The sequence below is a fragment of the Mobula hypostoma genome, chromosome 13 (assembly GCF_963921235.1).
Source record: "Mobula hypostoma chromosome 13, sMobHyp1.1, whole genome shotgun sequence".
NCBI classification, from domain to species: Eukaryota; Metazoa; Chordata; class Chondrichthyes; order Myliobatiformes; family Myliobatidae; genus Mobula; species Mobula hypostoma.
The window spans coordinates 79,383,726-79,398,304 of record NC_086109.1 but is presented as its reverse complement, the minus strand read 5'-3'; the positions used below and the strand labels follow the sequence as shown (position 1 = coordinate 79,398,304).

The window sequence follows — 14,579 nt, the reverse complement described above, 5'->3', positions numbered from 1 at the left end:
TACCTGTGGGTGCTTTATTTTGGTTTCTGGTAATGGGATCTGCCAGCTCCATTGCACGACAAGCAAACCTTTATGCTGCAAATTTGTCATGCTTTATAACACAGATCTCCACTTTGGGGAGAAGCTGATTTTCAATGATGGTTGTTTCATTCTGCCATTGAAGAGAATCCATATAAATTATCGAGCCAGCTCAGGTTATTTGTTCACAGCCTTGCAGCAGAGTCTGAAATAGTTTTCATCAGTCACTGTAAGGTTGAGGTGTGAGATTGGCTCCTCCGGCGGTGGGAGATTCAAGGCATCCTGGATTGTTTGGAGGAATACCGCCATTTCATTTCCTGAATCGAGCAGTCATTTCAATGCAGGGAATTGATGTTCCTTGAACAAAACCGTACCCTGTAGATAAGAGAGTTCAACAAACTCGCTGGTGATGACATAGGCACACCTTGTGATAGTAATTAGCCTTTGGAACAGTTTTTAAATCCCGAAAGACAAAAGTGCATTGAGAACAATGCAGTTTCCTATGTTGTCTTTTTTTCTATGCTCTTGATTTAAAAATTGCCTTACAAATTCATTTTTTCCCCTTCCTTCCTTAATCTTCAGAAAGTCATTGGGGGTATTACTGCTCTGCCGTTTCGCAGAAATGTAGATGGAATTGACCTAAGCATGATTTGTTATCTCTGCTGAAGATCTTGCCATCACAAAGTACAGGAACACCGAGAACTCAGCAGGTCAATTAATCAGAACCACAATCCACCACAATGGCTTGTGCTCTGGCACTTCAATGTCAACAAACATTCTCTTTTTTTTTTATTGCTGCCTCATGTTACATAAAACTATAATTCCACACAAACCTCCCTACGTAATAAAATGGTCACAGAGTGCATGTTTGTGGTCTTCTGCTGCTGTAGCCTAACCACTTCAAGGTTCAATGTGATGTGCATTTAGAGATGTCCTTCTGCACACCACTGCTGTAAGGTGTGGTTACTTGAGTTATTGTCACCTTCCTGTCAGCTTGAACTGTCTGGCCATTCTCCTCTGACCTCTCTCAGGCCATTTTCACCCACAGAAATGCCACTCACCGGATGTTTTTTTGTTTTCACACCATCCCCTGTAAATTTTAGAGGCTGTTGTGGGTGAAAATCCTGGAAGATCAGCAATTTCTGAGACATTTGAACCACCCCGTCTTTCACCAGTAATCAATCCACTTCGATCACATTTCTTCCCCATTCTGGTTTTTGATCTGAGCAAGTGAACCTCTTGACCAAGCCTGCGTGCTTTTATGCATTGAGCTGCTGACTGGCTGATTAGATATTTGCTTTAACAAGCAGGTGCACAGGTGTACCTAATAAAATGGCCACTGAGGGTATATTTGATTAATCTTAATAAGGCCTTCACCTATGGCTCCTCCGGAAGGGTCCTTGGAAGACAAGGAAATAAGTCAGGTTATGTGCCAGTTTAGTTTTTCTGAAGACATGCTTTTCACAGTATGTTTTGATGTACGTATGATAAATGAGCGAATCTAAATGATTTTGAATAACTTCAGCTTGGTGACCTATTGAACACACTTTAAATAAGACCTCGCTGATGATGACATGTTGCTGCTATTTGGGCTGGTAACTCACTGCATAGGCACTGGATTCCTGGAGCCACATACTTTGCTTAGTCTATTGGTCAAAGAAAAGATTTAAAACTATAAACATGCAGTGTTGGACATTTTTCTTAATCTTTAAGAAAAATTCAAGGGGATGTGCATATTCATCATTTTTCAGGTGGAACAAACCATTAGAAAAAACGTATGATATTTCAATCTGAGACTATCTTCTCTTCATCCCCTCTCACAACATGTACCTGTTCATTATGCCATTGGAGGATCCTGCCAAAATAAAGGCACAAATCTAATTTTCAAATCTAATGCTGAACAGAAAGGGAATTTATAAGAAGTAATCACGCAGCAAATGTATGGTATCACTTTCAGGGTCTCAGTTCTTTGCAGTTCTCACCTGCATTCAAACCATGGCAGAATTTATCTCTTCCACCCTTCCTTTGGTTTTCTTCCCCAGACAGTCGCCACATTGTAATTACATCGAAAGTATTGAAAGTCCGGCTGGTGGCACAATGGCGTCAGCGCCGGACTCTGGAACGGAGGTTCCCGGGTTCGAACCCAGTCGGAGCCGCTCCCAAGTATGCTTTCCATGCGTGCCGGGTTGAGGGTCAAGATCACAAGATCACAAGATCACAAAAGGGAAAAATGCTGCAAAATGTCTGTGTGGGGGTGGGGGGTTGGTGGCGCACCACTCAGTCAGTCCTCTCTCACTCTCACTCTCACTCCGCGCCTTGTAAAGGCATGAAAAAGACATCGTCCCACCAACATCGCACATGCACAGGCACACGCATGCACACTCCAAAAAAAAAAGTATTGCCTAACGTTTCTACCAAAAGCTGGTGCCTGGTGTGTTAACAACAGGAATTCTGCAGATGCTGGAAATTCAAGCAACATACATCAAAGTTGCTGGTGAACGCAGCAGGCCAAGCAGCATCTATAGGAAGAGGCGCAGTCGACGTTTCAGGCCGAGACCCTTCGTCAGGACTAACTGAAGGAAGAGTGAGTAAGGGATTTGAAAGCTGGAGGGGGAGGGGGAGATGCAAAATGATAGGAGAAGACAGGAGGGGGAGGGATAGAGCCGAGAGCTGGACAGGTGATAGGCAAAAGGGGATACGAGAGGATCATGGGACAGGAGGTCCGGGAAGAAAGACGGGGGGGGGGGTGACCCAGAGGATGGGCAAGGGGTATATTCAGAGGGACAGAGGGAGAAAAAGGAGAGTGAGAGAAAGAATGTGTGCATAAAAATGAGTAACAGATGGGGTACGAGGGGGAGGTGGGGCCTTAGCGGAAGTTAGAGAAGTCGATGTTCATGCCATCAGGTTGGAGGCTACCCAGACGGAATATAAGGTGTTGTTCCTCCAACCTGAGTGTGGCTTCATCTTTACCGTAGAGGAGGCCGTGGATAGACATGTCAGAATGGGAATGGGATGTGGAATTAAAATGTGTGGCCACTGGGAGATCCTGCTTTCTCTGGCGGACAGAGCGTAGATGTTCAGCAAAGCGGTCTCCCAGTCTGCGTCGGGTCTCACCAATATATAAAAGGCCACATCGGGAGCACCGGACGCAGTATATCACCCCAGTCGACTCACAGGTGAAGTGATGCCTCACCTGGAAGGACTGTTTGGGGCCCTGAATGGTGGTAAGGGAGGAAGTGTAAGGGTATGTGTAGCACTTGTTCCGCTTACACGGATAAGTGCCAGGAGGGAGATCAGTGGGGAGGGATGGGGGGGACGAATGGACAAGGGAGTTGTGTAGGGAGCGATCCCTGCGGAATGCAGGGGGGGGAAGGGAAAGATGTGCTTAGTGGTGGGATCCCGTTGGAGGTGGCGGAAGTTACGGAGAATAATATGTTGGACCCGGAGGCTGGTGGGGTGGTAGGTGAGGACCAGGGGAACCCTATTCCTAGTGGGGTGGTGGGAGGATGGAGTGAGAGCAGATGTACGTGAAATGGGGGAGATGCGTTTAAGAGCAGAGTTGATAGTGGAGGAAGGGAAGCCCCTTTCTTTAAAAAAGGAAGACATCTCCCTCGTCCTAGAATGAAAAGCCTCATCCTGAGAGCAGATGCGGCAGAGACGGAGGAATTGCGAGAAGGGGATGGCCTTTTTGCAAGAGACAGGGTGAGAAGAGGAATAGTCCAGATAGCTGTGAGAGTCAGTAGGCTTATAGTAGACATCAGTGGATAAGCTGTCTCCAGAGACAGAGCCAGAAAGATCTAGATAGGGGAGGGAGGTGTCGGAAATGGACCAGGTAAACTTGAGGGCAGGGTGAAAGTTGGAGGCAAAGTTAATAAAGTCAACGAGTTCTGCATGCGTGCAGGAAGCAGCGCCAATGCAGTCGTCGATGTAGCGAAGGAAAAGTGGGGGACAGATACCAGAATAGGCACGGAACATAGATTGTTCCACAAACCCAACAAAAAGGCAGGCATAGCTAGGACCCATACGGGTGCCCTTAGCTACACCTTTAGTTTGGAGGAAATGGGAGGAGCAAAAGGAGAAATTAAAGGACATCCTGACGAAGGGTCTCGGCTTGAAACTTTGACTGTACTTCTTCCTAGAGATGCTGCCTGGCCTGCTGCGTTCACCAGCAACTTTGATGTGTGTCGTTAGATAACATTAGGTTTTGGTGCACCAGGGACCGGTTACCTTATACTTGACAGCACATAATTACAGTGAAAATGTGACATAACTGGATAATTGGTAGCCATTGATAATATTCAAAACCGAGAGGCTGAACTTTTGTCAAGCCTTTTAAAGTTTGTATTTTCTAAATGGCAATCTCCAGTTTAGTTCTATGATGGAAGATGTGATCTTCACCACTCAACCAGTGTGATGATATTGACCATCATTTCTGCTTATCTCAAGAGTGGCCAAAACTCCGACATCCATGGGCAATAAACCAGAGATGAATTTCTCCGCCAAGTGTTTCTGAAATAGTTATTATGCTGAGCTATTGTCCAATGCTGGATAAAATAAAGTAAATCTGTTTCCTCCTACAACAGGATTCGATGACTTGCCACACTTTGGTCAGTTTTAAGTGTTGTTCTATTCTAGTTACCAGGGATCCTTCATTATTGAGGTTTTCAATGAATAGTTGACTGTAGCTACAACAATTAGTGGATTTAACTAGTTGCAAAAATATCCAAAAATGAAATGCGGAATATATTTCAAATGATATGCGAGTGAAAGTGAGACCTGAATGTCCTTAAATAGTAATGACTGATAACCAATTCTGGCATCCTCCAATATCCTAGTTCTTAGAGTGGAATTCTAGGCTAGGATGGAAATGAGATTGCTCTGTGTGTCAATATAGACATGATGGGTTACATAATATCCTTCATTTTTCTTATAGCATAGAAGGAAGCTATAACTTGGATTAAGATTTACTAGAGATTTTCAGAACTATTGATCATTAAGACCTAAATCTTGTGGTTATCACACAAAACCACAAGATCAAAGGAGCAGCGGTGGACTATCTGGCCTCTCGATCCTGCCCCACCATTCAATATGGTCACGGCTGATTGGCATCGGACTCAGCTTCTTTGCCAGTTTCACACAGTTCTCAATTCCCCAACACCACCGGTGATCCAATCTCCAAAACCCTCCGGGACAAAGAATTCCAGAGATTCTCCATCCAAGAGAAGTCATTCTTAAGGACTTCAGCTTTAAACAACCACCCTACTATCTTTTAATTACAGAACTGTGCAAAAGTCTTAAGTACCCGAGATTCTTTAATATTTCAGATGGTACGGGCTCCACAGAGCCGCAATTCGACGTCATCGAGGCTGCCTGGGATTACCTGAAGAGACGGAAGCAAGTGAGACAGCCAAAGTTTGCAGAAGAACTGTGGCAAGTTCTCCAAAATACTTGGAACAACCTACCAGCCGATTTTCTTGTAAAATGGGATGACAGAGTATCTAAAAGAATTGATGCAGTTTTAAAGGCCAGATATTGATTTGATTCATTTTTTTTCTTGTTTACTGCTCTTTATAGTAATTCTTTTATTATTTAGAATTTTTAAGTTATTTTTGAAACTGTCTTTGCTTACAGATTTTTTTTCATGTGTGCCTGAAACTTTTGCACAATACTGTATGTCTTCTCAATTGAGATTTATGCAAAGGAAACACATCAACATATCTGTCATGCTTGCTCCCTAGAACTTTATTTAAGGAATCTTCCTATGCTTAAGTTATTTCTCAAACTCAAATTATGCAGTTTCCATCGTAAAGATAGCAGGTTCTTTGATGTTTTCTCAGAATATTTGCAGGAGGTGATGTCTTTATAATAAGGAGTCCTAATGATCAGTGCTTGGAAGCTTCTTTGGGAAGCAGCCTTGTGCTGACCAAGAAATGCAACCCTGACACAAAGCTCCAGGACTGGATGTGGAGACAAAACCGGCTTTACAATCAAGGGGCCAAAAGATGTCTTTCGGCGAATGAGACTTCCATCGTTCAGACTGCAGCTTGTGAAAATGGGATAGACCTCATGTGGACTTGCCAGAACCGCTCGCTCATCCACTTGAATATGGCTCATTTTCTGACCAGTGATGGGGGAGCAGTGCTGATTTCCAAAGAGAAAAGTAAAAAATCCAAATGGAGGTCAAGAAACAACACCAGCATCTGCGAGAAGCAGCCTCAGGGTAAGAACAAGAAAGCAGACGTGGACCTTGGGCTACACAGAAACTCAAATCTATTACGGAAATGAACTGCTTGAGATACCGGAAATCAGAAATGAAAACATAAGGTGCTAGAAATACTTATCAGATCAGGTAACATTTGTGCAGAGAGATACAGTTAACCTTTCAGGTTAATGGCTAACCTTCAGAACATTTCCCCTCCAAGGGTGAGGCCTGATCTGATAACTATTTCTTAGTATTTTTAGTTAAATTCAAGTGCTATTTGTGGCACTGCCTGCAGTATAACCAGCTGATTACTCTTTTAGTGCATTGATTAAAAGCAGATGTGATTTAACCTTGCCTCATGTTCAAAGCAATGAGTCTGAGGCCTTTTTAAAGTTTCAGTAACATTTTCTGATTCAGCAAGTTTTTCTAAACCATTCCTTTTGTAAATCTGAAGAAATTCAGAAGCAGAACATCTCAAAACATATTTGTAAAGAGTAGGAGGTAACTTGGACTATTAATACTCCCAAGCTCCCTAGCATGTGTGATTGTTGCCTGAAATAATGTAATCTAAACATTGATTTTCTGCAGCCAGTCACAAGCAAGTCAAATTCTGATGGAGAGCTGTTTCATCTCAATAGCTTGAACAACACTGTGTAGACCAAAAAAAGCAGGTGAACTGAAGCTCAGTTTTCAGCTAAGTGGTAAATACATGGCTTCTTAGCTCTGCCTGTAAGCAGGCTGTGCTTCACAGTTATAAAGCAACATACAAAAGACCTACTCTTTACAAAAGATGAGACAAATTCCAGACACTGGTTTTCCTTCCATTTTCTCTCCTTCACTTCACCTCTTCTAGCTCTACTCCAGAAGCTGTTCATTCCTGCTGCTGGCAAATAGTCCTCTTGGATATTTCCCAATAATCTATTTAAAAAATAGTTTTGGACTGTGAATATCAGCACTTATTTATGCATCCTGTTATATTCTCACCAAACAAGAACATATTAACTGACTATTATCACACTGAGGTATTTCTATTTGCAAATTATTCAATTAACAAGGGAAACCAATGGTAATTTGTGAATAGCAAGACCTCAATGTGATAATAATCGGGTAATCTAGTTCAGTCACATTGTTTGAGGAACCGTTTAAAAGACATTCCATGAATAGAGAGTATTTAAAGTGTTACAGGCCAAATGGGATTCGCATCGACAGCCATCTCGGTTAGCATGATCAAGCTGAGCCGAAGGGTTTGCTTCCGTGCTGTATGAATCCATGTTAAAAATTGGTCAGGACTCCAATACAAATCTCTTTTGAAATAGCACAATGGAGGCTTTTATTTGGAGAAGGCAATCAAATGATGGTTTAACTTCTCATCTGAGCATGGAAGTTCTACTGCTGCCCTCATCAGTACTGCTCTGTACTGTCAGCATAGGTTTTGTATTCTAGTTTCTTGAATGCACAACCTTCTAACTGAGATGCAGGAGTTCACCCTGTGCACCAACACAAGGATTTACCTGGTTTGTAACAGATCAGGTTGTGGCTTTTATAAATATGAAATCCTAACGTATATTTTCTTGTATCTCATTTCTCTCTGAAAAGACAACCCACAGGTAACATCAACAACAGTGAAGGAAACCCATGAAAGAATTGGTGCTGAGAGTCAGAATAAGACTCAAGAAGAAAAAACTACCTTAGAACAAAAACCGCCATATCCAATAGAGGATCGTAAGTGTTACTTGAAATTAGTTTCTGTAATCTGTTTACTTTAAAAATGTATGATTGTGTGGTCAGGACTTCCACATCAAAAGGCCTACGATGGCATAGTAGCGCTACATTTATTGTGCCTCAGGTCTTTCAAGGTCAGCTGTAAAATTAATTGACTGAATTTCCTGGAGAGAATATTCTTTAAATTAACTTTGTTACTTGCAGTTTTTAATGTCAGGAATGGTCACAGCTGGGGACGACACACAATCAGCTGTTCAGATGGTTGTGGTTCAGTGAAAATGGGTCTCTGCAGATAAGTTCCTGGATAAACTTGGACAAATATACATTAATTAATCTTCAGATCAGCAAACCAATACTGTTGCCCCAGCTAACAGAGGAAAAAAATTCCAAATTAAGAAATCTTTACTCACAATTTTTCTTCAGGAATTGAAAAGAGGCAAGTCCATAATACTTGCATGCTCAGCAGTTTTCCCATTCCCATTCTCGCCACAACCCAGCATCGCCTCTCCCATTTCCAAATTTAAATATTTAATCTATGCTTAAAATGCAGGAGCTATTCTGCTAAGCCTACTTCTCTACAGGAGTGTAATGTCCCTGTATGAAATAGAAATGTGGCAGAGATAGTGAAGGTATGAGTAAACATATTTAAGGTTGGATAGATTTTTGCATAGTAGGGGAATTGAGGGTTATGGGGAAAAGGCAGGTAGGTGGAGATGAGTCCATGGTCAGATCAGCCATGATCTTATTGAATGGCAGAGCAGGCCCGACGGGCCAGATGGCCTACTCCTGCTCCTATTACTTGTGTTCTTATCATTTTCCCATGGTAAGGACATTGAAATCAGGAGCACATAAGCTAAAGTGAAAGGAAGAGAGATTTAAAATGAATCTGAGAAGAATTGTTATTTGCAGGGGGTGATTGCTATTTAGATCTTGATGCCAGAGCAGGTGGTAGAATCAGTTACAATCACTGTGTTTAAGAGATGTTTAAGCGGGCAAAACATAGAAAGCTGTGGACCTAATGTGTGCCGATGGGATTGCTGTAGGTGGTCATAAATATGGGTGGCGGAAGGGCCTGTTTCTGGGCTGTAAGGCTCAATGACTGACAGACTTTCCGCAGGCAGCATCAGTGAGAAGGCTTCACCAGGTGACAGAAACAAAATCTCAGCCGGCAATTCAACGTGTCCATGGGAAATGAAATTATTAAAACCCCTCATCAGAATTGTTGACCTCTTTACACTTCCAGCATTTCCTGCCATAGAAGTGTTATGGCAGCCACTTGACTGCCTGAGTCTATAACAGCTTCCAAAGAGTAATTCCATCAGTCATATTCCACCACACTTTTCTTGTGATTCCTTAAGTTATCCTCTCTCAAGTACCTTTCCAATTCTCCTTTGAATGTACTGGCTGACTCTGCTTTCACCATCTCTAATGGTGGTGAATTAAAGGTCATAACTGCTCCCTGCATTTTTCTTTAAGGTTTCTCCTTGTACGGAATTTCAACCTGTGCTTCCCAGTACTTGAACCATTTATGAGTAGGGACAGTTTCTTTTTCCACCCATCTACTCTATCTAAACCCATGACGATCTTGTATTTCCATAGCAGATCTCCGTTGAAGGAGAACAATCGCAACTCCTTCAATCTAATACCATAAGTTTTAGAAGGCAGAACTCCACACTCTTCTTGCTATCATTGATCAAAGTTGGTTGGGGTGCTGATTGCAGACTTCAAGTTTGGCTTTATTGCCAATCAATCGTATACATGTATATGGCCAAACGAAATATTTCTCTAGGCCACGGTACGTATGACTCACGCAACACATCAATTAACAAATAATACGATCTATTCCAGAAGACTTACATTTAGCATAAGGTGCATTTACAGCACAAGTTTTTTTAAAACAGTATAACACAATTGGCGCTTTATACGTGAGGATACTTGGGTGGTGACAGTGACTTCAGTAGTCTCACGGTATGGGGGACTGTGAGCTGTTGCCCATGTGACGAAAGTACACATAGACTAAGATATTGACTGTCCTGTGCTATCACCAGTGGGATCAACAGTTGATCTGCCACCTGTCTTCAGGAGAGAGAGATAAGAAAAGACAATGGAGCAGCATTTGGAAATGTTAATGAAGAGACGGGAGAGCTTAACGGAAGGAGACAACAGTCTGGGAATTGTCAAGTCCGGCTCCTCTTTGAACCCTGAACTGTTTGAAGTGATGGACAGGCGATACCCCAGCAGGGGGATAAAAAGGGACAGGTTCGCTAAGGCAAGACACACACGACACCACGAGGTAACGAGACCCTGCAAGCGGTGCGCCTCCCACAAGTCGGTGGGAGTTTCGGAGGGCTGGTCGTGGGACCAAGCCATAGACGCACAGGGTGGAAAGGTACAATCGGCGGGAACCTGGTGTGTGTCCGCCCTTGCCTGGGTGCCAGGTTTCACCACAGAGAAACGATCGTATCTGGAAACGGAGGGGTCACAGTCGGTGACCTCAGAAGACATTACAAAGGGCTCGCCCGAAAGCTGACTGCGAAGAATATCGAAGGTCTGTGTGGAAGTCGTTTGAATATTCATTCGCTTTTGCTCTCTCTCTCCTTCCCGCCCCCCCCCCCATCCATCGCCACGTCAGCGATTTCTGTGAACTGAACTGAACTCAATTGAACTGAACTTTGCGTCACTTTGAAACTGGTCATTTACCCCTACACGACGATAGAGCTTGATTGATCCTATTATCCAAGATCTGTGTACATGTGTGTTTATCATTACTGAACTGTTGCATTTATATCCTTACTATTAGAGTACTGTGTTGCTTATTTCTTTAATAAAACTTTCTTAGTTCCAGTAATCCAGACTCCAACTGAGTGATCCATTTCTGCTGGTTTGGCAACCCAGTTACGGGGTACGTAACACCCATCATAACAGTCTTTGTTCCAATGCTAAGGCACCTCCTGCCTGTTAGAGGAATCAAAGAGATTGTGGGCTGGATAACGGGGATTCTTGGCAGTACGAAGATCCCTGCATACAGAGTGCTTCTGGTAAATATCTGGGTTGGGTGGAAGAGAGAACCCCCCCATCCTCTCAGCAGTCCCTACAATCCTTTGTAGGGCCTTGCAGTCAGTTACCTTTTGTTCACGCTAGGTAGACTCAGTAAGGTTTCCCTAATGAGTGATCAATGGTATTTTAGAGGGTTCCATGCAACCTTACAATAATATTTGCTGCAGAATTGTCCCATCTGCCCTCTGCTTGCTGATATATTCAGACCAAACTTCCATTTCATTTGGAAGTTTCACTCTTTCAAAGAAGGTTTGACACAATTATTCTCTGTATATGACTGTTAATTACAACCTGCAGGATTTGTGAGTTGAGAAATGGGGAAGAATGTATGTTTTAAAAACTATAACTGAGGATACGATGAATAATTCGCTGGAGGAGCTCAGCAGTCAAGCAGCATCTGTTGAGTGGGAGGTGGGCTGGTGCTGATGGAAAGAATTATCAACATTCGGGTCAAAACACTGCATCAGGCCCAAAGTTCCATTTGTGTCCTTTTGGCAGTTAGACATTTGTTTGCCTCAAATCAAAATATAACATTGTCATCAAAGCATATCAAAGTTGCTGGTGAACGCAGCAGGCCAGGCAGCATCTCTAGGAAGAGGTACAGTGGACATTTTGGGCCGAGACCCTTCGTCAGGACTAACTGAAGGAAGAGCTAGTAAGAGATTTGAAAGTGGGAGGGGGAGGGGGAGATCCAAAATGATAGGAGAAGACAGGAGGGGGAGGGATGGAGCCAAGAACTGGACAAAGGGGATATGAGAGGATCATGAGACAGGAGGCCCAGGGAGAAGGAGAAAGGGGAGGGGGGGGAAAACCCAGAGGATGGGCAAGGGGTATAGTCAGAGGGAGAAAAAGGAGAGAGAGAAAGAATGTGTGTATATGAATAAATAACGGATGGGGTACGAGGGGGAGATGGGGCATCAGCAGAAGTTAGAGAAGTTAACATTCATGCCATCAGAAACAAGAAAATCATGAATGGAAAAATGGCACAAATGTGGCTAACGAGAGAGGTTAAGGCTAAAATAAAAGCAAAAGAGACAGCGTACAAGGACGCAAAAATTAGTGGGAAAACCAAGGACTGGACGACTTTTAAAAACTTAAGGAAGGAAACTAAGGAAGTCATTAGGAAAGAAAAGATGAATTATGAAAGGAAGTTGGCAATTGACATCTACTTTTTCCAAAGGATCCCTCTCAAGTAAATGGGATCTACATTTGTATGCCCGTCCTCCTTGACATGCATCAGAGGGGCCAGATGCGAAGTGCATCCAGACCCTTTTTTTCCCAGCTCAATGGTGCTTCAGTGTTGGATTCAATGGTGAGTGACAGCACAAATGTCAGATGTGTGAGCTTCTGATCTCTAGATTGTACTGGGTCTTCACAGTTGGCTAAGCATGTTCACTAGGGCACCACAAGCTATCAGTCAGATAGATTCAACTCTTTACCTGTTTGATTTCAAATACTGTTGTATATATCATTAGTGTGTGGGCACGCGGCCAAGTGGTTAAGGCATAGGACTAGCGACCTGAAGGTCTTGAGTTCGAGCCCCAGCCGAGGGAACGTGTTGCGTCCTTGAGCAAGGCACTTAATCACACATTGCTCTGCGACAACACTGGTGCCAAGCTGCATGGGTCCTAATGCCTTTCTCTTGGACAACATTGGTGTCGTGGAGAGGGGAGACTTGCAGCATGGGCAACTGCTGGTCTTCCATACAACCTTGCCCAGGCCTGCGCCCTGGAGAGTGAAGACTTTCCAGGCGCAGATCCATGGTCTCGCAAGACTAACGGATGCCTTTACTTTATTATATCATTAGTAATATAAGATGCATGGGTCTCAGCAAATCCATTGTGTAGGAATCCAGCTTGATAATCTTACAAATGATGGCAGGTTCATGAGAGAGAAGATGAGTTCGTGGCTGATAGATGTGCTGATCAGCACCACGACCAACAACTAATGATTCTAGTTCACAGTTATATTTGTTTACACGGATTGACGTTCCTTTTATTCCTTACAGCCACTAACTGGAACTATGCGATATTGGCACTTGCATTTGTCACACTGTTTCTAGCATTCCTCATCTTGGTGTTAAGCTGCAGGGCTAACAAGTAAGTCTGATCTCACTGCTTTCTTTGTCTGTTCTGATAGTTGGCAAAATGTACTGTACTTAAATGCATGCAGCATTAGAAATAAAGTGGATGAGCTTGTTGTACAGCTACAGGTTAAAAGATATGACATTGTGGCCATCACCGAGTCATGGCCAAATGATGGATGTAATTGGGAGCTGAATGTCGAAGGATACACAGTGTATGGGAAAGATAGGAAGGTAGGTAAAGGGGGTGGTGTGGCCCTGATGGTAAGCAACGATATCAAGTCACTAGAAAGCAGGGACATAGGATCAGAAGAGGTAGAATCCTTATGGGTCGAGTTAAGAAATGGCAAGGATAAAAAGACACTAATAGCAGTTATATATAGGCCTCCAAACAGCAGCCGGGATGTGGACTACAAGTTACAGCTGGAAATTGAAAAAGCATGTCAGAAGGAAAATGTCAAGATAATCATGGGGGATTTTAATATGAGAGTGGATTGGGGAAAGTCAGCAAGGTACCGGATCTCAGGAGAGGGAGTTTGTAGAATGCCTACAGGATGGCTTTTTTGGAGCAGCTTGTCCATCAGCCCACCAGGGGATCGGCTGTTTTGGATTGGGTGCTGTGTAATGAACCTGAGGCGATTGGGGAGCTGGAGGTAATGGAACCCCTTGGAAGTAGTGATCACAATATGATTGAGTTCGGTTTCATATTTGAACAGGAGAAGCTGGTATCAGGTGTATCGATATTTCAGTGGAACAAAAGAAATTACAGTGGTATGAGAGAGGAACTGGCCCAAGTAGATTGGAAAAGTAAGCTAGATGGAGGGACGGTAGAGCAGAATTGAATGAAATTCCTACAAGAAATAAGGAAAGTGCAGGAAAAATATATTCCAAGAAAAAAGAAAATCATGAATGGAAAAATCACACAAATGTGGCTAACGAGAGAGGTTAAGGCTAAAATAAAAGCAAAAGAGACAGCGTACAAGGAAGCAAAAATTAGTGGGAAAACTGAGGACTGGATGACTTTTTAAAAACTTACAGAAGGAAACTAAGAAAGTCATTAGGAAAGAAAAGATGAATTATGAAAGGAAGTTGGCATTTAACATAAAAAGGATACTAAGAGTTTTTTTAAATATGTGAAGAGTAAAAGAGTGACATGGATAGATATAGGACCGATTGAAAATGGTGCTGGAGAAATTATAATGGGTAACAAAGAGATGGCAGAGGAACTAAATGAGTATTTTACATCAGTCTTCACAGTGGAAGAGATTAGCAACATACCTGATGGCCAGAGGTCTCTGGGAATAGGATTAGGTTCAGTCAAGATTACTAGAGAGAAAGTGCTTGGGAAGCTAAATGGACTAAGAATAGCTTAGTCTCCCCGACCCATGGGTGCACCTCATCCGGTTCTGAAGGAGGTGGCTTTGGAGATTGTGGAGGCATTGGAAATGATCTTCCAGGAATCAATAGACTCTGGCATGGTTCCGGAGGACTGGAAGG

General features: G+C 43.0%; 1 protein-coding gene across 7 annotated transcripts in view; it reads left to right on the top strand.

The window, feature by feature from the left end:
- The window catches only part of si:cabz01068815.1 (solute carrier family 51 subunit beta), a 36,536-nt gene that overhangs the window by 14,044 nt on the left and 7,913 nt on the right, over nucleotides 1-14,579 (top strand). For 4 of the 7 annotated variants that reach the window (XM_063066025.1, XM_063066026.1, XM_063066027.1 and 1 more), the window contains 3 exons: nucleotides 5,343-6,238; nucleotides 7,817-7,942; nucleotides 13,008-13,098. In XM_063066025.1, coding sequence (XP_062922095.1) covers nucleotides 5,980-6,238; nucleotides 7,817-7,942; nucleotides 13,008-13,098 — 476 coding nt within the window. In that variant the 5' untranslated portion in view covers nucleotides 5,343-5,979. The remainder of the gene's footprint in view (nucleotides 1-5,342; nucleotides 6,239-7,816; nucleotides 7,943-13,007; nucleotides 13,099-14,579) is intronic. The other 3 variants (XR_010020163.1, XM_063066030.1, XM_063066029.1) reach the window with 1 other exon arrangement.